The sequence below is a fragment of the Orbicella faveolata genome, unplaced genomic scaffold (assembly GCF_042242905.1).
Source record: "Orbicella faveolata isolate gen_17 unplaced genomic scaffold, um_ofav_v1 contig_13, whole genome shotgun sequence".
NCBI lineage: Eukaryota > Metazoa > Cnidaria > Anthozoa > Scleractinia > Merulinidae > Orbicella > Orbicella faveolata.
In genome coordinates, this window is record NW_028301540.1 from 7125628 (window position 1) to 7152500 (window position 26873).

Below are 26873 nucleotides of genomic sequence, written 5' to 3' on the forward strand. Positions count from 1 at the left end.
TCTCATTGGTTAAAAAGTTGACAGTTTGACAGCTGAATTGTTGAACTTGAACGATTGCATAAATTAAATTTTATCCGTCTGTACTCTTACTGATGATAAAAATGGGCCAATCAGCGCCTGAGAAATTAGACAGTTATTGTAAAATTATAATAAGCAAGTCACAGATCCAAGTTTTTACACAAAGTTTAAGAAAAAAAAAATTAGTGCCAATTGGCGAATTAAATGCTTGGGGTTTCTCAAAGGGAGTCTGGGAAACACAAACAGCAACTAATAATATCCGTCTTTAAGTTTTGGAGTAATGAGTTGATGAACTTATAACAATTCTGGCTTTTTCCATTTTTTCAGACATGACTGATTACTTCGAAGGTGAAGGTAATCAAGCTGACTTACAAAGTAAGGGCTTACATTGATGTACATTGTTTGGCCATCTGTATGGCTTGCGAGGATCGAGTCTAATACTGATTTTTGTTTTTTACTTAGACTAATATACCTAGCTAGTACTGAAAATGGTTCTTATCTAACTTATAAGTTTAATGAAGTGCTTCTTGAGAAAAAAAAATACGGCAAAAAAATTCCTTTTCTCAATTGACATATCTATTCCTTCTTTATAAAATCAGAAGTACGCAACCCCCTTAGTTAAAAACACAAAACAAAACGCAAGACTGATGTAAACGCGAACTGGTTAACACTGAGCTAACCAGAGTGACATGTAGTTAACCAGTTAACCACAGAATGCAAGAAAAAAAAGTAACAGCTCATGTGACTTAGAGGCTTGGTTCACACGTCGTACTTCTGCCGTGTTGAATTCAATCCAGTTAAGTGCGGCAGAAATGCGACTGTCGATTTATACGTCGCACTTGAGTCGCACTTAATTCAGAATTAATACTGTCGGGTATGTCGGTCAGCGGAAAGTGTTTTAAATGTAGAGTATTCAATATCGCGGACAAAGATACTGAGCGAAGAAGGACTTTAATTCTGCGAAAAATTGTCCACCAAAGGAACGACAAGGAGAAGGCTGATAATGCAGCAGTATGTGCTGCAATATGTTCAGGTTGCATTGGGACGAGAATGGCCAAGTTCCTTCCTTTTCTTTGGTGAGACCAAATTTACGTATGCTCAATACATCAACATATTTCTGCCGGATAATGCGACAAGACCAGTCGAACGTACGGCAGAATGCGGCAGCCGATTCAGACTACCAAATTCTGGTCCGTCGAATTTAATTCGTTTAATTGAATTGGACAACGCAGAAATGCGACGTCTGAACCGGGCCTTAGTATGCAATAGTTAGGCGGGCTTTCAGTACGGTATAAAGCATAACAAACAAACGCAGACGCGGGAAGGTGCTGTTGAGAGCACCTTAGCTTTTGTTAGGAAATTAACCAAACAAAGGCCGCTAATTATAAACAGTCATAACATTTTACTACGTCTCCCAATATTTCTTAGGCCCCATCCACATTACGCTGAAGAAATTTGAAAACACAACAATCACTGGTCATTTTAGATTTGTGTTTGAGCAAACCTCGGGGCACGGAAATCACATGATTGTTGTGACTTCATCGTTTTCGGAAATCTCCGTTTCCAAGATGTTTTCCGTCCAAACTAAACCGAAAGGCCGGCGTTTTCAAATTCCTCCGGTCTGACAAGTGTTTTCGAAAAGCTCCGTTTTCGTGACGGGTTAGTGTGAACGGTAGGTCTAACCGTAGAAATAAAGATCCGTTTTCAAATTACTCAGGCGTAATGTGGGCAAGGCCTACTACTTATGTACTAGCGAAGAACAAACTTTAGACTGAATGCTTCTCTTTTCTTCATTTCTTCTTTTGCCTCATACCATCAATAGAACAAGATTGAATATAAACCATTTATTTATTTATTTATTTATTTATTTTTTGCCTTATACAGAAAGAGAATATTATTGGATCGTCTCAGCTTGGGGACCAGTAAGTTTTAATTTGAGGACAAATGTGACCGAGAAATGCCGGTGTCCAGCTAACTAATGCCATCAGAGGCCGATTTAAAGAGGGGGGGGGGGGGGTGTATTGAGTGGCTGGCCACCACCCTTTTGGAAAAGCCAGAAAAAAAAAATAAATAAAAAACACAATATGACAAAAACGGCAAACACTCTGGACGGGCACCTCATTGTAATTTCTACTGTGGCATTGTTAGTATTTCTGGTGCAGTAGTTTTCAGTTAGGTTCCAATTCTCAAATTGGAATATTTTGTGGGGACATCCTCTAGAGTCTGCAACCCTAAGGTACCAGCTACGCCCCAACCCCCTTCCCATGCCTTGAAAAATCCTGAATCGCCCCTAGCCTGGCCATGTCACTGGTGATATAAACCTACCACAAGGAAAACGATATATAGGGTAAATTCGGTTATAAAATATGCAGAGCCAAACATCTCAACTTTTTAAGACTTAAAAGCAATCGGAATCTCAAGACCTACCACATGATCGACCAGTGACTGAATTTTTTCAGTCGTGATCAATTTTCCCTTTAGTCCTGCCATGGCAATAGTCACTAGAAATTAAGGTCCTGCGTAAAATCCTGCGTACGCTTACTGTATTCGTAGAGCATGGTATAATGGCTCATATCATGGTGGTTAAGCCAATGAAAACTCTTGTTACATAACCTAACTACGACTGTTTTCAATCCACAGTGTGAATGTCACGGCGATATGGCAACTGGAGTTCAAAACAGAGTTGTGTCTTGTACAAAAAAGCCTTGTCACTTCATCCGTGCTCCGCGCTTCCAACAAGTTTGCCAATGTCATTAATGACAGATAACACATTCTAACTGATCTTTAGATGTGTAAGACGAAATAGGAACACAATTAGCAGAACTGTATGGAGCGATTTTCAATTGAGCGTCGCAAGTAACCAGGGAAGTATTCAGATTTGGTTTTGGTTTTACCACGTTTTGGGATTGGTTGAATAGTTTACTAACTTTGGTTTTGGTTTTACGACCCTCACTTGTAAAACGCTCTATTCAAGGTAATCTTGGCATACTCCAGCCCTTTATTGACTTTTAAATCAGACTGATAGCCTGCAAAGCCAGTGTAAAATGTCTTAATTTCCTCAGGCAGATGTGATAGAACTTGTAAAATTAAAGTCAAAGTTTATCCTTTCACCTTCTTAGAGAATAATTAGATATTTTGTGGTGCTGGTTACAGAAATAATTTATTTTGTGTTACTGATACTTAGTCAGTAAAGATTGGGATGGGGAACGTCAGCACCAATTTTCTAGCGTTGAGTTACACTACGGTCTCAGTCTGAAGGTCTCAGTACACACGAAGGCAACGGACTTCATTAAAGCTTGAAAAGTATGGTCTCGCCAGTTTGCATAAGTGTTATAATGCTCGAAAATCCTCCTTCTTTGATATGTGGCCGAGATTGTGCTACTAAAAGACTGATTCTTAAGCAATTTGAAGCTCAGAAACTCATAGTTCTAAAATAAAGAACTTAGTCTACCTGCCATAGCGTGACATAGCCTATTGAAGGATCTCTAGCTATAAGCGATATTTATTTTGTTTTCAAAAATACAGGTCAGACAAGTGCATGTAATTTGAAAGAAATCTTTTCAAATATCCTTCGTAGCGTAAATCCCTTAAAATTACTCCTGCTTTCATTCGATTACTCGTGTTTTACACGAACGCTTGCACGTTAATTTGTACTGCAGCGCAAATAAAAAATTAATGATAAATGCGCCTGTTTTCAGCCAATCCCAGTGAAGTAATGAAGAACGGGCCGTGCTGAGGCACTTTGGCGCGTGTTTTTGCTTTTTTAAATAGACGATTGAAAAGTGATTTTGTTTGTTATACGTATTCCGACTTAATCTGACTGTTCTACCGCACAATGGTCATCTGTACACTTCAAATGTCAATCTCCGCTGGCACACAAATTACCGTCAAGTAAGGTTAACTGATTAAACTAAAACAAGAAGTGGCAGAGTTCAACTTTATTGATTGAAAGGGGTGGTACATAACATTAGACACTATGAACTATTGGCCCTCTGTCTTAGAAATTACAAGATAAACAATATTGAAAAATATAGGATAAAAAATACCCTTGAAAGATGACTTGCTATTTAAAAAATACAAGTATTGTATGAACTGAGATATTCACTTCAGTTGTACGATAAATGGGTACAATTATGTACAAAGTTAAGAATTTTTAGAACGTTGTGAACGTACATATACATGGTGCAAAAACCATACCGTAGCAAAATAATAAGATATCAATTTCCGGCATTGAATATTTCATCAGAACATTGCTGAACATTAAGGTAGAAATCCTACCTTAACTGGAGAACTACGTCGGCAAGAATGACATAAGTTCTAATAAAGTACCTATACTATACACTGTACCTCTACTACCCATTGTTCAAAAATGAAATAACTAATAATAAGCAAACATGGGTAAAAGATTTCCCTCAAAATAAGCTCGATAGCGAAATAAATGCTCCTTTTCTCTTAAACGAGCACGGTGTCCCCCACTTTTTATTTCATAATTTCAATGAGAACAATATCCTCAATAACTGAGAAAAAAATTAGCAGAAATCCATAGCTACTTTTTTGGGAAATGAAATAAACACTTCAGAGGGAGATATAACGGGCGCAACAGCGCATGTCCAAATTATGTTTCCTTTAAAGGATAAAAAAATGCAGGGTATTTGAAGACATTTTTTGGGGGACGTAGATGAATAAACAATCAAAGAAAGTCAAACTCTGTGTGATATAACACGCTGCATTGAAAAATAATCGAGCTTATTTGTTGCGCACGGAGATTACCAAAAGTCACCTAAATAACCGTATTTGTCAGCATTGTGGTGTGAAAACAATTACGGTGACCCTCTCTTTTTACTAAGTTTTTAATATCTCCTTGTCCTGTAACAGCATACCAAGTTTCATTGGAAATCTATGGCGGGTTCTTTTACTAGGGAATCACCTTAAGAACTTTTATGTACAGTTTTATAAGCGTTGTTAACGTTTCCGTACGCTAAGAATTATGGGTAGACGTATCCGTCGCCATCTCTTTTTGCTACGGAGGATGACTAAAGCTTTTTAGTATCACCCAAATAGTGGACTAATGCAAATCCTGCATTTTGATTGGCTATGCTACTAGGGGACTATTAGTAATAGTCATCGAGTAGCGAAATTGGCGCCATCGAGCGTGACGCTTTCTTTCGTTTTATTCCCAAATATATATTTCTTCAACTTGCATTTGCTAACTTTATTATTACCTTTTCTGTCCGACTAGTTGGGTGATACTAAAACAATTAGACCCTTCGCCCTCAAGGGCCACTGGTCTAATTGTTAAATATCATTTGTCAAGAGTGTAGTACGTATAACCGAAGCATTTCGACTCGGACGTTTTTCTCTATTAGGGTACTATTATTTTTCTACCTCATTTAAATATTATTGTGCGGTCTATTTTGATAATCTTTCACAAATCAAAGCGGCATACGCAGTATTCAAACCTTGTATTACAACAATACTAAACCTTACCACCTAGCTACAATCTAGTTCAATAGCGTAATCACTGCTATTACAAAAGTTAACCATATTCACAAAAAAAGTAATCGCAGGACTATTTGCAGAGTATACAGATATTTCGCCTGACCAAGCTGTGATAACCAATATATCTTGAAAAATTGCTGAATACCTAAAAATTTCGAATTCGACGAGATTTTACAGGCTAGTAAGTTGAACTGGCAATCTCGGATGATATCCTGCAAGATGTGTAAAGATGGATTAAAAAAACGCTTATTATTATTAAGCAGGATAGTTTCTAGTAGCATTCACCAAATTGCAAACGAATAACATTTTTACATCTACCTTAAATTTATTTGTGCAGTACTTTAATTTGCAAGGTGTCCGGCGGACGAGTCAGCCTCAATGGGTGCACTATCATTATACACGGATCAGGACAATTTGAGGAGATTGTTATCGTTTCTTTCCTATTGTCTGTATTGTTGACTCTCGATAGGCCCCTAGAGGAACACTTGAGCTCTCAGAGTGTGAGTAGGAGCTGGAACTTGAAATGAGAGGTCAATGTCAGGATATTCATTTGCTATGTCCGCAACTCGTTTGTTCACCTCCGTCAGCATATCCAATAAATGGTGACGACGGTGGCACATTCGGATAACATCCACCAATTCCTAATAACATTAAAACATAACTAAATATCATTGCAAAGCACTTCTTTACCCGGGAAAGCGTGCACATCTGTTGTCGACTTCATGCATGGTCGCATGACATTTAACATTGAAAATGATATCCGCGAAAGTTCTTTAAAAGAGCAGCGTAGCTAGTTGTGACGTCAGAAGGACACAGTGAATTGTTACCTGCCAATTGTTGTCCAATGTAGTGTGCGAACATAGTGAGACTGAGTGGCTTGAAATGTTGTCAGAGCGCGCAGATATTTTTCAAAGTTTGTTTTCGTCAAAGTGAGTAAGAAAGTAGGTAAAGTGAAACTTTACTTAAGCAGGGTAGCTTGAGTCTTCTCCTTTTGCGAAATTGTCCCGTGAAGAGATTTTCGACACTATTGAAAAAAATAAGTGTTCACGAAGCTAGAATGGCATTAAAGTTGTTATTCCTGCCTTCCTGCCTACCCGCTCCTGCATTCAGTCAGTCAGTCAGTCAGTCGGTCGGTCGGTCACTGGTTGGTTGCTCGGTCGGGTGGTCAGTCCGTCAGTCCGTCAGTCCGTCAGTTCTTCAGTCTGTCCCTCCGTCCGTGAGTAAGTCACAGTCAGTCAGTCGGTCAGTCTGTTAGTCAGCCAGTTGGGCAGGGATACAGGTACAGGTCCCTCGAGAAATCAGCAAAATTTGTTGTTCGACAAAGAGTGAATTCCGCACTAACACTACCTCGGAACCAGTCATTAAATTTTTAAGATTCCCTCCGGACAAACACATATTAATACATACTTGAATGAACCACGACCCAACTTGTTTGCTTCGCCAGGCTTTGTACCCTGGTACAGTAGCGAATGCCAGAAGGAAATCAGCTTCTCGAGCAGAAACACCGTTTGCGAGGTCAGCATCGGCAGACTGTTTTATCTGAATAATGTCTCCCGTAATGTTGTCGGATGTTGATGCTGATAGCCGATTCATTCTTGGGTCGCGTCTTTGCCCCCTACATGCTTGAATAAAAAACAGCTTGGGCTTGTTTTCAAGTGTTGGGCAATTTGTCGCTGTGAACTCACACATTAAATCTTCCATTGCGGCCTTTCTGTTGTCCACGCCGTATATGACGTCCTTTTTATCACCATGCGACATAATACAAAACACAAACGCTGCATATTTGCTGTGATCTCTCGCTGCCATTTCTTGGGCTACTTTCAGAATTTCCAGGCCACCAAGATTCTGTCTGATTTCAACTATGAGGTGGAGCTCGTTGAAGAGACGTGCTATCGCCTCTTCGTCTAATTTGGCGCCTTGACGTTCTTCCTCGCCTAAAAAGTTGAAATTGTTTATTACGAGGCAAATTCCACGTGGAGCTTCTCCCATTTCGTATCGATCCAGTTCAGTCGTATCTATATTAGATTAGAAGAGAAAACGACGTCAAATGTCTGTCTAAAGATCAATGTACAAGATGTTCAACGTCTCAGTTATGTAGCCAAGTAATAAAAAGGACCTTCCAAGCTTTTTAGCCAGCTAATTGAGCAAGAGAACCTTAGCCTTTGTTGAGCAATTCATTTTATCTTATTCAGCTCCACAAATCATCTCCGAGAGGAGGCGGTCGAGCTCGCGACATGAATGGCTCGTTTAACAGGACTTACCTACCTACCTTCCTAACTATCTACCTACTGAATGACTGACTGACTGACTGACTGACTGACTGACTGACTGACTGACTGACTGACTGACTGACTGACTAACTGACTGACTGACTAACTGACTTACTTACTTAGAGGTAACCGCACAAACAAGATAATCGCAACGAATTTAATGTTTTGTTTAATTTGTTTGTTATGTTTTTTTTCTCTTGGAGGAAGGAAATGGAAAGGAATATTTAATACTGAGGTGAATTCTATGAGTATTTTGTTTTGGTTAATTGTGAATGTTGAATTAGTAAGTAATCGAATCACATTAGTTTGAGACTCTAATAAGATTGCAGTAGAGGGAGACCAAAGGATAAAGAATTATTATTTGTTATTATTATTATTATTATTATTATTATTATTTTGATAACTAATCCAGCAGTACTCAGCATCAAGTCTTATCATTCGATGTATTATTTTCTTCCTTTTCATTGGCCGAGAGCCAACCACATGATCTGGAAATAACTGCCTACAAATAATGGTCTGATCATGCGTAGTACCGTCTAAATGTGTTTTGCTGCAAATAATATTCTGCTCATGCGTAATTGTAACCATGATCTCTGGTGAAAAATGGCAGGTCGCCCCCTGAGCTGTCAGCGAGTGGTTTAAATGAGAAAACAAATTTGGTGATCGAGTGATAAAACAATTATTGAACTCGGTTATCGCAAAATATCGTTATTTGTCAGTGTCTCCTTCTCTCCACTGACAAATCACAATATTTCGCTCAAACGGCCTCGTCCAATAATTGTTAATTGTCGACTTTGTTTATTATATTATCCGACCGGTTTCTACTGATCACATAGACTTCATTTGACTCTGATGATCACTACCTGAATTTGTTTCACGGTAGCTCCGAGTTCAAATCCTTGGCCATGCTTGTAAATGGAGAACTGGTTTACTTCAGGCCAGTTGGGATTTTGAACAATGTTATTTCCAATCTGAATTATTTGTTTCAACTGTTTGCGTGGCCCCACTATAAACAATGCCGAGGATAAATTAGGGTGATTATAAGCTGTGAATGCTGATGGTACGTTCTCCGGTGTCTGGTGTTGCACTTGTTCTCATAACAGTACTTAAACTCACACTTAAGTTTAGTCTCTTGTTCCCATATTTCCTCCTCAAGCTTTATCTTTATCTGTTCAAGCTCTCTCATTTTCTGTTCAGACTCTGAGGGGAAAGAAACGTAGCCTCTTGCAGGCGTTCAGTTGGTTGGGGCGCAGCGCGGCAAACAGCGCGCGAAAAAATAAAAAAAGCGCGGCGAGAGGAAGTGAAAAAACGCCTGTGGGCAAACTTAACAAAAGGTCGTTCCGGGTAGACCAGGATCGGTATACCCTCTGACTGGTCAATTTTGACAGATTTTGTCAACACTCCAGCATTACTGACGTAGATGAGATATGCGATGTGGCAGCAGTCAGAGACCTTTCAACGAGTGACGCGGTGTTAAATCTGTGATAAACAACACGCTAAAAGATTTTCCCCAAGGTCCCCAAGTGGTGCCATCGCGAAGAACAGCTAGCAGGAGGATTGCATAAAAATATGGTCAATGTAAGATCTATTTGCAATCCTTCCCACTCCCGCCGGATACATACATACATACTTTATTTGCAACTCCCCAAAGGGGCTTTTCAGTTACAAAAGGAATAAAAAAAGATAAAAATACGTCAATTAAAATGAATAAACAAAATGGGAAAGGAGTCTAAAATTAATTACAGTATTAAAGATTTCGGATCCTGGTATACCCGGATCGGATCGCTTTCCTCTTCGCCGCTCGCGCGCGACTCAAAGGTGAGCCTGCTCGCAAGCTAGTTTTGGAAAGAGTTTGGGCTTTCAACTGTTTCCACGAGTTTTGTCTCCGATGAATGAAAAAGCCAACGCCGTATCCATGCCACGATCACGGTGGTTTGTCTAGCTGTCGAGGCCACGATGAAAGACCAATTTGAACAGTTGAACAAAATCGGAGTTGCAGTAACGGCAATAGGTATTGACGAAGAAGCCGTAAAGAACCGGAAAGTGCGAGATTGTGTGTAAGTAGGGTTCGTGACATCTGTACATTTGCCGTTCTGTTTTCGGTATATTATTGACACCTCTGTGATTTTTCCATGCGGTGTTTATACTTTGTTTAGACTCATTTCTATTGCAAGATATGTTTTCAAGTCTCTAAGTATTGCCTATCGAGGGACAAAGTTTGAAATATTCCGTGAAAATGTTTCAAAATAAGGGTGACAACTATAAACCACAAGCTGGCGGTCATGTTACGGGTCCCTGTAGGCGGTCTATAGGTAGGCGGAAGGACCTTTTGTTAAGTTTGCCCAAAGGCGTTCTTTCCGTTCCTCTCACCGCGCTTTTTTTTTATATTTTCGCGCGCTGTTTTTGGAACTGCGCCCCGACTAACTGAACGCCTGGAAGAGGCTAAAAGAAACGTAGTCGCTCTCTTATGCAAAATGTATAACAACAATATTTCTAGCAAACTTAAACCCGCATAAACGCTTTAATTGAAAATTTAACACTCAACTAAAATCTAATCTCATAATCTCATAAGTGATTTCCAAAGCTATTGTAGCTACTTCTTACATAGTACACCTTTAAGCTTGTAAATGTTACTACTACGTTTGTTCTTTGCATGATATTGTTACTTCACACTCACGCTCTTGTTTGGTCCTTTCCTGCTTCATTTCCTTTTCAAGCTTCTTGTTTCTCTGTTCAAATTTTTGCATTTCCATTTGACACTCTAAAAGAAAAAAAGAGTATACGTGATAATGTCAAGACCTCACACGATTTCGCAATCTCGGCTCAAGTCGTTCTCTGTCAAAAACCAAATATCCTCATTTTCAACCCTTTAAAGTGGAACAGGGGGTCCTTCTCGGAACGCACATGGCGCCCATATTGTCTTAACTCTCCTCATTAGATTGTTGAGAGTGGATGATCGTTGGTTAAGACAAAAACTGAGAATTTCAGTCTTAATTAACACAGGACCAGCGGTAAAACTGTTGTCATGGCAATAGCACAACGGGTATCATTTTGTTTCTGTTGAGATGTACATTTCTTCTGCCAAGTTTGAAGAACCCCGCTCTAACACCGCTATAATATAACTCGAGGGGCTCCGCTCATAATCTCTTTATTTCCAGACCACTCTCTGAGGCCGGAAACGTAGCTATGCTACACTATGGAACACTCTTCCAACGACAACCAAAACCCAGACCACTCTTACTGGCTTTAAAGAATCCCTGCCGACATAGCAATCGCTATTTGTTATAATTTTAATGATGTTTTATTTAGAACTTAATTGCTCTTATTATAAATATGATAAATAGTAGTACCAGTATCAGCATCAGCATCAGCATCAGCATCAGCATTAGTATAAGTATAAGTATTAGTATTAATATAAGTTGTATTAGTAGAAATAGTGCTCGTGGTAGATAACTTATAAATTGTAACTTTTATATTTAAGTTAGACACGAGTCACACCGTAGAGAGATCCGATTTGAAATGAAAATATCGCCTAGACTTTACATTTCACGGAATCTTTACATCGGAAACTTCCATCGAAAATGTCATGAACGTGTCCTTGTACGTCCGTATAAGCAGAACCTGAAAATGCCATTTTGCAACAAAACTCAAAACTCATTTTTTTGTCCGTGAGGAAACAACGCGACGATTCCAACTCGTCGAGCAGCTGTAAATTAAACACGAGGTTGCAACTCGTCGAACCGCGGTAGACAATACAAATAGGCGAATTTCCTCCCTGAGGTAAACCACTCATCGACTTCTGAACTGGTCAATCGACGGCAAACAATATAAAGAGAGGAATTCCTTTCCTGAAGAAAACCAGCAAGACGTTGCAAACTTGTCTGGTGGTGGGAAATTAACCAACAGGGTGCAACTCGGCGAACCACGGCAAACAATCCAGACAGACCAATTTCCTCCAAAACGAATTTCCACCCTGAAGAAAACAACACAGGGACTTCTCCGAGCAAATACAGCGAAGTCCAACGCGAAGAAACACTGAAACAGTCGATGTTCTCCCTCCAATCCTTGAGCTTAAACACGTTGGCAACCAGTTCTTTAACCATAGCTGCCGTCAGCTGATTCAATTTCACAATCCACAACATGCAACCAAAGGCACTGCCGTCGCTAACGTACAAAAAGGTACAAAAACGGCTTACAAAAACAGGAAATAACCTTGCCAGCGTGCGAAGGTCTGAAAACAGTAACTAATCTTACCAACGTGCAAAGGTGCACGTTAAAGAACTGTTTGGAATAATAACTACCAAACTATAAACTGCAAACTCGCAAACACGCGCGATTCCCTATATAAATAAACCGGAAACGAAACGGTAGCCACAATTAAAGAAACATAACAAAGAATAGGACAGGACAAGCACGTGGGTTACTGTGCCAATTTTAGATTTTTCAATAATTGTTTGTTCTGTTTTGATATTCTTAGCCAAAAAAAACTTGCTTGAAGAGTTGTTATTATTTCGATAAAAATTAGTAGTAAAACTAAAAGAACAATTTTTTTTAACATTTCTATTTCGTTAACTGTTTACTCTTCATTGAAATTGAAACGTTTTTAATATTTAAAACCTTTTGCAACGAAACAGATCGAACGAGCACTTGTGCGACTAGAATAAGTATCGCTGTGATCAGCCTAGGCTGCCGGATTTCGAAAGGCGCGCATGACGTAGTTTTCTGCCGTGACAGCAAATAATCCCTCGCGATCGCAATAATCGCACTCTGGTTCCTGGATAAAATTATGCAAAATGCAGTAGATAAAAGTAAGAATGATTCCCGGTATATTGATGAACCTCAAACTACAGTGTGCATGATCTGGCTATAGTCATTCTGTCGATCAAAATTTGAGACCTACACTAGTTTTCACTAGCTTGTGTCGCAGACGCTACACACTTTTACAAGTAATTTACAGATAAATTTTCCGTCTGCGACATAGGCTAGGTTCCACTAGCCCAGAAGCATAAGCATAAGTATAATTTCCGTCTCTGAAGCACGATAGTTTCCAATAGCCCATAGGCAGAAGCAGAAGTAGAAGCAAAAGCAGAGGCAGAAACAGATGGAGAGACAGAGGCAAAAGCAGAAGCCGAGAAGCAGACGCAGAAGCAGAAGCAGAAGCAATAGCAGAAGCGGAAGCAGAAGCAGAAGCAGAAGCAGAAGCAGAAGCAGAAGCAGAAGCAGAAGCAGAAGCGGAAGCGGAAGCAGCAGAAGCAGAAGCAGAAGCAGAGGAAGAGGAAGAAGCAGAAGCAGAAGCAGAATCAGAAACAAAAGCAAAAGCACAGGCAGAGGCAGAGGCAGAAGCAAAAGCAGAAGCAGAGGCAGAGGCAGAGGCAAAAGCAGAAGCAAAAGCAAAAGCAAAAGCAGAAGCAGAAGCAGAGGCAGAAGCAAAAGCAGAAGCAAAGGCAGAGGCAGAAGCAAAAGCAAAAGCAAAAGCAAAAGCAAAAGCAGAAGCAGAAGCAGAGTCAGAAGCAGAAGCATAGGTAAAGGAAGAGGCAGAAGCAGAGGCAGAGGCAGAAGCAAAAGCAGAAGCAGAAGCAGAAGCAGAAGCAGAAGCGGAAGCAGCAGAAGCAGAAGCAGAAGCAGAAGCAGAGGAAGAGGAAGAAGCAGAAGCAGAAGCAGAATCAGAAACAAAAGCAAAAGCACAGGCAGAGGCAGAGGCAGAGGCAGAAGCAAAAGCAGAAGCAGAGGCAGAGGCAGAGGCAAAAGCAGAAGCAAAAGCAAAAGCAAAAGCAAAATCAAAAGCAGAAGCAGAAGCAGAAGCAGAGGCAGAAGCAAAAGCAGAAGCAAAGGCAGAGGCAGAAGCAAAAGCAAAAGCAAAAGCAGAAGCAGAAGCATAGGTAAAGGAAGAGGCAGAAGCAGAGGCAGAGGCAGAAGCAGAAGCAGAAGCAGAAGCAGAAGCAGAAGCAGAAGCAGAAGCAGAAGCAGAAGCAGAAGCAGAAGCAGAAGCAGAAGTAAAAGCAGAACTAAGTGAGGACACCTAGATTCCTGAACACAACATTCTCAAGCGTAAAATAAACTGAATTCTTGATATCAGCTCATTCTTGTCCACGTAGCTCGGGGGACAAGACGTGGCATTCGTGTGACCAAAACGGGCCACGCTGATTAGTTAATTACCTCGTACATAACTAATGAGTTTGAAGAAAACCTTGACCGTGTTTTTTTTTTTTTTTTATTTTAATTTACAAACTTATCGCCTTCGGTTTAAGTCTTTATTAAATCCATTTTGAAATCACTGGTTATCCTTGCAATCTGATTGGCTCTCAGTGGTGCGATTTATTCACGAATCACACTATTTCTTGCTCTAAATCGGATCTTTTTCTCAGCCAATAAGAATGGGACAGTAAAACAATACAACCAATCAGATTTCAAGATTACTTTAAAATAATCAATAAAATTTCAGGAAAATGAAAGGCAAAAAGCCATTGTGTGGAGAATTTTGCAACTACTATTGCCAAAACTTTGTTGTTATTGTAGTTGTTTTTTTTCCAAAAAAATTGACCAATTTAATTAATTACAGTTTCTGAATGACGATTATGAGCTCCTTCAGGCTGAAGACCTACTTTAATGGAAGTTTCCAACATTCAGTGTCCATTTTGACGAATATTTTGGCGATTTTTCTTCAACATCTGTTCAAGATCCGTATGATACCGAGTCCAGTAAAACATAAACAAACGAAAACCGTGACCACACAAAAACAAATTGAGAGCCATCTCAAGAAGGTAGATGTTTCCAGGTTTCTGGTAGTTTCAACCGAAGCAACAAAAGAGCTCAACTCTGTCGCTGTGAATAAACATAGTAAAAATACGCCACTGCACAAAATAGTAAATGAACGAACGTGTTACGAAGCGGTGCCAGTCCCGCCATCTTGGAAATATCTTAAAACAAATGGCGCCGCAAGAACTTGACAAGGTCCTGAGTATTTAGTCCTACGCCGAGGTCACAAAAAGAAAAAATCATGCCGTTGAACGGTATTTACAAGAAAAAAAACCTAGTATCCACTGAGCCTCGTGCACTCGAGGGAGTCTCACGACTCAAAAGAAATCGATCGCAGAATTACACAGGATATGCGCCTTCAAATTTCATCTCCAAAGACAATGAAAAGTCTCAGTCTCAACCACAGAAGAAAGGAAGGCTTTCCATAATTGATTCAGGCGACGAGAATTGAACTTTTATACCTGAAGTAGACTATTTTCGTTCTGATCTCAGAACTGCTTGCTTCTTCGTCATGCTCGAATGAGTTTTCGTGACATGACATCGTTTTACATACTAAATGAGACGTAAAGGCGTTTCCGGTTCCGCTTTTTTTTTAACAAACCGGCTAGTGGAACAATACACCAAAAATCTAAAATTTAAGGCGATAAAATTGTGCGATTTCAAAATGGATCTAATAAAGTGGCAATTGAACTTCGTGTCGTGCAATTTTGGTCTGAAATCATACTTGTGATTTCAGACCAAATTGCACGACACGAAGTTCAATTACCATTATGTAAATGTTATGCAGCTCGAGCATTTATTATGTGGAATCGTTAACACTCACGTTCGTTGTTTCTTTGGAGCTTCTCAATCTCTGCTTCCAGGTCTTGGAAAATGAAAGAAAACGGCTAACTTAGGTCCTATCCAGATTCATGCGTTTTCGAAACGATACATTTTCGATGACGAGTTTTCGTCCAAAAACGCATTAAAGCCTCAGCGCTCACACTACCCTTTTCACAGTGACCAAAATGGGCCACGCTGATTAGTTAATTACCTCATACGTAACTAATGAGTTTGGAAGAAATCCCTGACCGTGTTGTTTAACTTTACATACTTATGGCCTTCGGTTTAAGTCTGTGAGTGTTCTGCAGCACGAGCAGTTATTATGCCGAATCGTTAACACTCGCGTTCGTTGTTTCTTTGGAGCCTCTCAAGCTCTGCTTCCCGCTCTGAAAAATGAAACAAAACGGTTAACTTAGGCCCTATCTTTATGCCTATCTTGCAGAGAAAGTCATTTGTCGCTTTTCGTCTATGCAGAAACTTAAACTGGAATACTCGGAGCTTTGTTTCTCTCGTACAGAGGAATCGCAGAGAGTAAGAGTTTCGCCAATTAACGGTCGAATTTCCTACTATGTCCCCTTCAGAAAGCCATTTTTCTTGGCTCTGTAATGGTGTAAAGGCTTTGTCTTGCGCAAGGCGTCTGTAAGATTCTTTGTTAATATTTGAGTGTGACAGAAGGCTCGCTGTGTCATTTGTAGACGGGCTATCTAAGGGAGGTGAGCATACTTTCTTGAATTGCTTTAAGGCTGCTATTACTTTAAAATACTCAAGATAGTTGGTTTTAATGCTATACATATACCCATGGAGTTAAAATCGAGGTTTTTCTCTCTGTAATTCAAACTAGTCCAGTATTCTATAATTTCTGTCAAGAACTGAGGATCTCTTAGAAGCAGGGGAACATCCCGCAGGTTAAGGTTACTTAAAAACACTACTTTTCCTCCGTATTTTTGGAGGTGGAAGTCAACGAAAAGCTTCCATTTACCATGATTGTCGTCATTTAAGTAATTTGTACATAAAAGTCGTAAATGTCTAAAATGTCTTACCAATAGTCTTGTTAATAGGAGATTTTATGCATTGATTAAATACGTTTAATCCGTTTGTCTTTCTGTCGATTGAATCAGTCGTTCCTCTCATCAATTCGTTTGAGTGTTGGGATGTTGTTTATTTCTTGATTTCCACCAAAATTTTCCTTGGGATGTGATCTGTTTTTTGGGGGGCACCTTTGTTGGTAGTTATCCGGCCTTTGAATTCAGTTCTTTATGTTTCAACTTCGTTTGCCTTTTGTGTTGTAATGGTTTCCGCTGTATGGTGAAATTTGTTGACTTTAATCGTACAGTAGCTTTGTTCATTTTTTTGGCTATAGTTGTGAGGGTTTGTTGGCTTTTTTTCCTTTCTAGTTGCAACTGTTGACTTATTGCTGTCCACTGCAATTGTGGTGTTCAGTGTCGTGGTTTTCAAATTTACAATAAAGTTCAAATTAGAGTTTGCCTGAGTAAGCTGTTTTGGTTTTTTTTTTTTTTGCCACTTACATTTTGGTGTAAAATATAGCATTTAAATAATTACGTTTATGGTAATATCAATTTTGCTTTATGATTTATCATTTGCCATAACCTGATAACTTGGCTTATTCCCGAACAACACCACATCTTGAATGATGCTACAACTGTCTTGCATTGCCATGTTGTAATGCCTTCTATTTCTTAAGCCTCCAAGAATTTCAAGGCTGCATTGTAGTCTTTTCATCCCTTTAAGTTCCCATCATATTCCAGCTAAAAAAAACAACCCTCTACTAAACGTCACCAAATAGATATTTGCGGCATAGCACTCAAAATAAGTGACAGCAAATGCCAACGGAAATGTGTTAGAGTGTTGAAATGCTGTAAAGACAATCAGATATTTACTCTTATTAATGATATTTATTAATTTTAACAAGTTGTACGCCCATTAGCTCTTTTTATTTATTCTGCTTCTATAATCATCTCCTGCTCTTCACAGGTCTACATCAGCCTATATTTTCAATTATGCCTATATGTACCATTTAATCCATCAAATATTTTTGCTCGCAACGTCGTTTGTCTAATTGCATCATGCGACTAAATGCTCTAACTACAACTGTGAAATATTCCCCGGTGGAGTGGTATTCCCCAATTTTCAAATCTTCAAGCAGATTCTGCGCGTTGCTGAAAATATTTGAAGTATAATAAACACAATAGCTCCCAGTTGACTTTTAAAATATGCTCGGATATTTGTCCTTGGACATTATGTGTTCCTATCTTCTCGGAACAGATAATGTCCATGGAAAAATACGATATAAATATGGCATTTTTTTGGCACCGAATGAAGGCTACTTTTCATAAGACCTGCACTTCCAAACAAAGGAATGATTGATTGACTGAATCAAGTTAGCCTCAGACTCTGGAAGTCCACCAGCTTCATTCTCCTTCAGTGTGCTTAGCAGCTACGCTTTCATTCTGGCCATATCAGGCTATGCAAGCCCTGCCTGATCCATTGTTAGTGGTTTTATTTGCGATTGGTGTCTTAGCAGTCAGCGCTGAAAACCTTGCAAGGGAGGGTGCAGGCGGTGTGCGTGTGCACCCCCTCCCCCTGGTTGAAGCCTTCTTTTTCCTATTCACTTTTAAAATTTGTTTACCTCATGAATCAGTTACGCCATTCCTTAGTGGTGCACCCCTTCCTAAGAAAAATCCTGGATCCGCCCTTGCCTTGAGTTAGCTCCAGAGAATTTCCCCTATTTTGCTCTGTTTTGTGTCTTCATTGGTCCATGTTCAGTTATCCTTCTCTTCAGTATGGTATTTAAGTCACCAAGGTTGGTGACATCTATTTCAGTTGCTGATATAACAGAAAAGTCACACTTTTTTACCTTCAAACCAAAGTGTAACTATCTTAACTTTGAGATCTCAAATTAATTCCAAATTAAACATGTCAATTGATTTATACTGGAAATCAAGCTGTGGTAAGCCTTTGCATGACTTTGTGCTTTGTTTAGGGACCGTTCATTTTTCATGAGGGAGGGGGGGCTGGTGGGATTTGGGAAGCACCATTTAAAAATCGCATGACCCCCCCTCAGCTTACCAATTTTTTCACATGGCCCCCCCTTATAGCGGTCATTTTTTGGGATGACCCCCCCTCAAAAAAAAAATTGAAACAATATTTAGATTTTAACTTTTTAAATATTTCTCTATTATCCCCCTACTTCACGTTATTGTTCTCACTATGAAGACAATATTTACAATCTCTATACGACAAAGAGCTGTTGTTTAAAAAACAAATCAAAAGAAAGAGAAGTCAATTTCGGATCTCCTAGTTATGGCTCGCCCTGAGCGTGTGGCATTTGGCCTCTCATTGGCATCTTCCTCATCTGAATTGATGAATGCAAGAATGACGTCACTTGAGTCATCCTCTCCCCCAGAGTCAATGGCATCACTGTCATACTCATCATTGTCACTTTCATCCGTTTCACTGCTGTCAGCACTTGCCCTGTTGTCATTTTGTGTCAATGTCCTGGCATTTCTCAGTGTTGGTTAGCCAGCTCTGAGAGGACTCTTCTGCTGCGAGCATGAATGTCTTACAATTGCCTTTACTTTCTCACTATTGCTGCTTTTCAAATGCTGCTTCAGCCCGTGGTGGTTTGAGTACTTGTTTAGTTCTGGAACACGTAGCTTTTTAAGCTTGGTTAGATCTTCGCACAACTCAGTCCAAGGATAATCCTCCTCCCTACTTAACTTTGCCTTTTCTTCTACTCTCTTTTTCCTTTTAAATTCCAGCACTTCGAGATGCTGAAGATAATCCACCACAAACTTCGATTTGGCAGTAAACTTATCTGCAAATAGAGCAACGCTCTCTGGGTCAGATAAAACCAGCCTGCCACTTCCATGCTCTTTCTTCTTTATATTGTTAATCCAATCGGGGAAAGAGCGCATTACTACATGAGCATCATGAAAGAGGCTCATTCCAAAATGCGCAATAATGGCGAAAGCGACGAGTCGTTTAAGAAAATGTTTACAGCTGAGCGATCCAGGCAGTTTGACATCTTACATGCAAAAGAAGCAATTTTTCTAGGTGCGGATGGCTGTTCAGAAAGGGCGAGTGAGTTTTCCATGCAAGGGTACCAGTTGAAGCCCAGTGATGGAAGAAAACTGAACTTCTCCATCAAAGAGCACAGAGCAATGGTGGAAAAGTTGAATGTCATATTGAAAGATGTAAAGGAACACGATTCCACACTCTTTCAGTCCAATGGGCTTGCTTTAAGGCAGGGCCAAGAACTTGCCCACAGTTTTAATGTAAAACAGATCAAATGTACAGAAGCTAAGTTGACGAAGGTCACGCAGGACATGGAAGCACTAGAAAATAAGAAGAGCAATTATAACAGCATATTCAAAGGCATACTCAAACAGCACATCAACAAAAGGAGAAGGAAAAAAGAAAACCGCAGAAAGTCAAATGAAAGAAAGAGGAAGCGGACTGAAAACAACGTCCAACGAGTTTATGGAATCTGTGTTGGAAACCCGCTAGGAAATGATCTTCCACAATGCCTTGTGTACCCTCCTAGAACGGCCGTCCCGGAAGAGTATCTTAAAGTTGAGGATGTTTCCACGTCGATATTTAGAAGAGATGGGCCATACATCGCACAGCTCTTGGAAGGGAATTATTTCACCAATGCTGCAAGAAGCAGAATCACCACCAACCTTGAGCGGGAAGTCAGAGATTATGTTTACACCTTCATGTACCCTGAAGAGTACACTCTGGCGGAAAGCATTGCTGCTTCTTACAGTATTGGTGAAAGAGACTCCCATAGCAGTACAAGCGGCGACGAAGAACTCGACGACAGCGGAGATGAAGATGAGTGCCAGTGAAAGTTGCATTCGAAAATAAGAGTGTTAAATACTTCTTTTCAGTAGCTACAAATGCTTTTTGTCGCCAAACGTTTTTTTAAAGCAGAAGGAAAGCTTGTAATAAATTTATATCCTGCCTTCTATGTTTATTCTATAGCAATTTTTTTATATTCAAACATTATGCCATTTTAAAGTTTTACTAAAATATTTCACGTGACCCCCCCTTTTTCCCTTATTTTTTTGGAATGGGCCCCCTCTCGAAAGCCATTTTTTTTCGCATGGCCCCACCCCAAATCCCACCAGCCCCCCCTACCTTATAAAAAATGAACGGTCCCTTAGTTGACATGAAAAGCATCGTTGCGTAATTGTGGATTTGCGCTTCGTTTTCGAGAAATAACGTATGCCTAAAAGTGTTTTCCAAGCAGCATCTTTTGAAGCGAATCCTTCGAAGGTGGATTTCGACGCGACGCGAACTTAAACGGTCACTTTTAGCAGCTTCGACAGCACGTTTTTTTTTTTTAAATGGATGTTTTGATTTGTGAAAGAAGTAGAGAAATAGTTCGGAAGAAAAAAAATTGGTCGACTTCGTATCGAACCGGTGTCACGACAAAACAAATTCCAATCCGACCCGTTCAGCGACTTATTCGCTTGCGCTAAAGAAGCAACAGTAAGAGATCAACGTAATTGTATAAATAATAAAACTTGTATTGGATCGGACAACTAGCGGCAAATGCTACGCTTCGGCGACTTCATCGTTAGGCAAAACAAAAGGTTTCTTTTGTTTTTCGTTCAACAAAAGACCTCCAAAAGATGCCCTTGGAAAACTGAGTTTTTTGGGTACGTTATTTCTCCAAACCGAAGCGCAAGTCAACAAACACAATTACGGAACGACTGATGCTTTTCATGTCAAAACAAGTCATGCAGTCTCCCAAAAATTAGCTCGATCCTGAAAAAATGAAAATCGGCCCAAAAAGCGATATACGCCCTTTTTGTACGAAACCCGTTAGACTGCAAAACAGTCGTATTTTTTGCGAACGCGAGCGACGGTCAATATTCGAACGAAAGGTCTGGAGCGAGAGTAAAAACGGTGAGGGAGAATGGGGGACAAAATCCTAGCGAAATTCTGCATTTTTATCATCCTCTTCAACTTCATCCATTGGGCGCCAGTTTGAATTTCGTCCGAGCGAAACGTGACGTCACACTGGCAGTGATGACTCAAAATGTTTTCCTTAGAACCCCCCCCCCCCCCCCTCCCTCCTGCTCCGGCTCAAAGTAGTGTTTTCAAGTATATGCACTTTCGAAAATTTTAATGTTGACGATAGACGCAATACGCAAGAACAATGTATGCGTTTTCTATTAATAGTGTAACCAGGCAGGCGCCTTTTTGTCACCTGTGAGCACTGCATGAAATGGCATGTATAAGGAGGTATAATGAACCCGTATACATAATGTGTACGGAGAGGTATAATGATGTATACTGAAGTATATGTATAAGGTCTGTATGATGATCAGTATACGTCGGTATCCTTATACTAATGTATACTGTCTTGTGGAGATTTCCTTATACCTATTGTAAGGGAACATTATACGAGTTGACAAAGTAAATTCAACTTGATTGTTCTTTTGCATCATAAATGAAGGAAATGAAGGCTCCGGTTGCTGAAAACAGAGCTGACTTGAAAAATATACCCTGTGGTAATGAGTGCTTCTTACGGAAGAACGTACTTGTAAAGAAGCCTCAAGTCAGATAAACAGCTATAAAAGCAGGTATTATTAGCGCGTCTTTGCGCTTCTTTGCGGATTTCGTACAGGTATCATTAACGCATCTTAACGCTTCTTAAGCATTCTGTAAATATATCAATAACGCAGCTTAACGTTTCTTTATGCACTGCGTTAAGATATCCATAACGTATCTGTACGCTCCTTTACGCATTGCGCAAAGATATCAATAAGCTGCATGCGTGAAATGAGTAATTTCGTGAGATTTACGTGGCCGTGAAATTCCTTGACACTTGGCGTGTCCGAGATCAGAACGTGACGTGTCAAGAAACGTGACGTGTCGGAGAGTGCCATGTTCCTGATACGTCCGTTGCGGCATGTAAGGAAAAATCATGGCCTGGGTACGTCATGTGCGGCGTTTCAAGGGAAGCCAGGACTCTGATACTTAACGGCACGCGGTTTTAGTTTAATCTCTTTACGCGAAAACTAAAATTTTCGGACGTGCGTTTCGTTGTTCGTTTCAGAATGTTCAAGTCAACAAGGCGCGAAGATCTATACTTAACTTACATCATTTTGTTAATGCCATCGAGTGTATTCTGTTCAGAATCTTGCGTGGATGCATAAGACTTAAAATTCATACCAATCTTCAGTATAGCTCTTTTGACTCACGTTATGCATAGTTCTATTTCCCACAGGTGTTTACACTTCCGACTACTATTTTATGTTCTAGTATTTACAATCTACCTATCGCGAGGTTCTTTTCGAATACCAGCCTGGCCACTGAATGTGAAACCGTTGTTTAAATAAAGTGCTAAAAAAACAGCAACGGAACATACCTTACATCTCACCAACCTACGTGGTGGCGCAACTCACCAATTTCGCAAAGCTTGAGAGCGGAATGCCCTAAGGTCGGTTGCATGGGAGGACTTGCACCGAGACGCCAAACCCATTTAACGCTGCCGCGTATTTGATGCAAACCTTGGAACCCTCCTAGGAGGCCTCTGGCCGATCTTATGTTTGTAAAGGTTGAATGTATACTGTGTGAAACAGAAGGTATACTGGCAGGTCTGTGGAGGGTGTGTATACGAAATTTTACGGTTGCAGCAGGATTCCTTCTATGTCAGATCAAATGTCAGTATACATTTCGTATACTCGGAGAATTAAGGGGTATACTGATCGTGGCATGGATGGGATGTGTACTGATTTCGTATATCTTATGGACAATGACCCCTGGTTTTTAGCTACAATGAAATTTCTTTTCGGGATTTCTAGTGACAGGTTTTATGGGTATTCATTTTCAAATCTTAGCTTAGAAACTGATTCGTAAACAAGCACCATTTACTTGTGTTTAAAGTTCCAACGAGTTGACATTTTGGTGAAATCTAGGAAAGTTCGAAATACAGCTTGATTAACCAAGATGGCCGATGGAATTTATGTAAATATTGAGCATTTTCAACAGGCCAGTACAAAAAGAAGCAAACCTACCTTGATTTCTCCGGTATCTTGATTTCTTCGATATATCAAACACACAAAACAGTATTTGACCAAATTCCACACTATTCGACGTTCGACAAAAATACTCTGCTACGCGTCTTATTTTCAACTCTCTTCTGGGTGTTTGGAAATGTGGTGAAACGTGGTCTTTCGCGTTTTGTATATTACTTATACAATCGTAAGAGTCGTAAGAGGAAAACCTTTCAAGCAAATCCGATGTGATACCAGAAAAGGTAATTTCTTTCCGGAGAAATTCAAAAGGTCCTACTGTCTAAGAGCTCTACGACTCTACTGAAGCTAAACTTTTGTCAGTTATAGCTAGTTACACAGCCACGAACAAATCTTATGCACAAGGACATTTATTTTGTGGTACGTGATAACTTACCTTCTTCTCTTTGTTTGAAAATCTTGATGTCTTCTTTCAGCCCTGAAAAATTCAATAAATCCGCTAAAGCCTACCCAAAATAGTGGGTTTTCAAAACGACAGGTTGTCGTACCAAATTAAAGTGTACGTTTTAAGTAAACGTCACAACCGTCACTTATGCATGTGTATGTGATATCAACGGCGTCAGAGTTTTTGCTCTCCGCTCTAATCCGATAGGGCTCCGTTGTCAAAAGTTTTTTCCGGTTCTGAGCAACGTTTTAAATGCATGTATTTTCAATCGCATCAGTGTAGGTGGTAGGCGAAAATGCTTAAGAAAGTGTGCGTTTTAAAAAATGCATTAGTGTGAACGGGGCCCAAATCATTATTAAATTCGGACTCTTTAACTGTTAAGAAGACAGTTCCGAAGTGGCGTGACGCGCGAATAGCGCGCGCGCACACGGAAACATTTTGAATTTAAGTTACGCGTACGTTAGTTGCGCTTACGAATTTAAGTTGTGTGGACGTTTATCGGCAGAGTTTTAGACAGTTCCCAGTGAGCAGTTGTTGTGCCTTTTAGAGAGTTTTGTGCCGTTTAGAGTTTACCGTGTTACCGAGTTTGAAGTGTTTTGGTCGAGTACCGTTTCCGTTTACCGCTCACGAACATTAACTTTATAATCTATGTAAATATATCTTAAATTGGATCCATGGTCAATGAACTTCTTGAATTTTAAACTTACTTTCGACCATACGTTGGCTTTTCATTTTCTCGTCCTGAGACTCTGTGGGAAATGCAATTATCAGGTTTTGTAAAGGAAAGGTTTGTGTAAACAAAACAATCATTTACAAAGTCCCAAACTAGATGACTTGACACAAACAAAACAAAAAATTGCGTAATGCCAAAAATTGCTAATTAACCAAACAGTTAAGTTATCAACTGTAAATTTTTTTTGAAACTTAAGGTGGCCGAACACAACTTTCAAGAGCCTATGCCTAATTCACCATTACTTTTAAGCTATTTATGCTTTGGCGCCCGTTTTTTGCAAGCGTCAAGGTTAACCACAGAAGGGTTTATTATCGCATTTTGGCTAAGGTGTGTGCTGTTGCCATGGCAACGGGGCTGGTTAAAAACAAGGCTTAAAAAATGGTTTTTGTTTATTTAAAAAAATTCAGTCGTTAGATTTTTTTCATCATTCGCCCACTACGAATTGACATTAAATCCCTTCTGTCAACACTGTTCTAATAAAATTTTGACATAGGCGATTTTGGTAATTCGCCGTAAACCGTTTTCACTGCATGTTCTGTATTATTAAAAATTCCCTATGTCAAAATTCAAATATTTTGCGATAAATCATTCAGGTGGTTTCTGAACTATTGTTTTGCCAAATTTCTTGAAATTTTAACGACTGGATCGTTAAAAATCGGCATGTTTCTGCAAAAGTAATCGGTCTCAATTTTCCGAGCAACTGCGCATGCGCTGCATTTAACTGGGTTCTTTCGGTAACAAAGAAAAAGCTGAGAATTGCTGGGTTTTTTGCGTCATCTTTTCTAACATATCTTTGTAATAAAAGACTAAAGCCATCAATATACTGCGTTCAATAATAGAGAAAAATAGCGCAGATAGTGCGGGTGTTGAGTAAATAAAATGATCGCTCTGTTGACGGCATGTTTGTTTTTGCAATCCTTGTGCGCGCGCTGAATTGCATCAGCAAAAGCGCGCGCGAAAACTGTGTTCGGCCACCTTAATGGTTTTGTTTCGGTCTATGAGTTAAATCTTATTTGCTATTGAATTGGGGTATACAATGGCCTCTCTAACAACGACTCTGCAAAAGGTAAATTGTTAGATTAACAACTGATGTAGCAAGTGTGCGTATTGGTTAATATCTACTGGAGCTAAACTGATGCCATAAAACACAACTTTCTGTACAGTGAAAAGGTTAACGTACCTCTAAGCCTTCTCAGAAGCTTCTGTTTGTGTTGATTGTGCTCTGATTAAAAAAATGGCAATTTTCGTGTTTTATATATGTTACTCATATAATCGTAAGAGTCGTAAGAACAAAACCTTTTAAGCAAATCCGATATGATACCAGAAGAGGTAATTTCTTTTCGGAGAAATTCAAAAAGTCCTACTGTCTAAAAACTCGACTCTACTGGAGCTAAACTTTTGCCAGTAGCACGAAGCAAATCTTATGCACCAAGACATTTATTTTGTGGTACGTGATAACTGACCTTCTTCTCTTTGTTTGAAAATCTTTATGTCTTCTTTCAGCCATAAAAAATTCAATAAAACAGCTAAAGCCTATTCAAACTAGTGGGGTTTCAAAACGATGGGTTGTCGTACCAAATTAAAATGTACGTTTTGAGTAAACGCCAAAACCGTCACTTACGCATGTGTATGTGATATCAACGGCGTCAGAGTTTTTGCTCTCCACTCTAATCCGATAGGGCTTGGTTGTCAGAAGTTTTTCCGGCTCTGGGCAACGTTTTAAATGCATGTATTTTCAATCGCATTAGTGTCGGCGGTAGGCGAAAACGCTTAAAAGAGTGCGTTTTCAAACACAAATGTATTAGTGTGAACGGGGCCCAAATCATTATTAAATTAGGACTCTTTAACTTTATAATTTATAAAAATATATCTTAAATTGGATCAATGGCCTATGAACTTTCTCCATTTTAAACTTACTTTCAACTGTGCACTGGTTTTTAATTTTCTCCTCCTGAGACTCTGTGGGAAATTCCCAGGTTTTGTAAAGGAAAGGTTTGTGTAAAAAAAAAACAATAATTTACAAAGTCCCAAACTAGATGACTTGACACAAATAAAACAACAAATTGTGTAATGCCAAAAATTGCCAATTAACCAAACAGTTAAGTTATCAACTGTAATTTTTTTCAAACGTTAGGGCTTTGTTGCTTTGCAACGACTCTGCAAAAGGTAAATTGTTAGATTAACAACTGATGTAGCAAGTACGTATTAGTTAATATCTACTGAAGCTAAACTGATGCAATAAAACACGACTTTCTGTACATTGAAAAGGTTAACGTACCTCTAAGCCTTCTCAGAAGCTTCTGTTTGTCTTGATTGCTCTC

At 39.6% G+C, this 26873-nt stretch overlaps 1 protein-coding gene across 2 annotated transcripts in view; it reads right to left on the minus strand.

Annotated features, from left to right (window-relative positions):
* Window positions 1–3941: 3941 nt before the first annotated feature.
* The window catches only part of LOC110069661 (uncharacterized), an 87649-nt gene continuing 64717 nt past the window's right edge, over window positions 3942–26873 (minus strand). Inside the window, exons 12-21 of one of the 2 annotated variants that reach the window (XM_089284349.1) lie at window positions 26831–26872; window positions 26470–26511; window positions 25733–25774; window positions 24527–24568; window positions 23811–23852; window positions 15710–15751; window positions 10465–10548; window positions 8904–8987; window positions 6925–7532; window positions 3942–6158 (exon numbers count right to left, since the gene is read on the minus strand). In XM_089284349.1, the coding sequence (XP_089140475.1) occupies window positions 5991–6158; window positions 6925–7532; window positions 8904–8987; window positions 10465–10548; window positions 15710–15751; window positions 23811–23852; window positions 24527–24568; window positions 25733–25774; window positions 26470–26511; window positions 26831–26872 (1196 nt within the window). In that variant the 3' untranslated portion in view covers window positions 3942–5990. The remainder of the gene's footprint in view (window positions 6159–6924; window positions 7533–8903; window positions 8988–10464; window positions 10549–15709; window positions 15752–23810; window positions 23853–24526; window positions 24569–25732; window positions 25775–26469; window positions 26512–26830; window position 26873) is intronic. The other variant, XM_089284350.1, reaches the window with a different exon arrangement.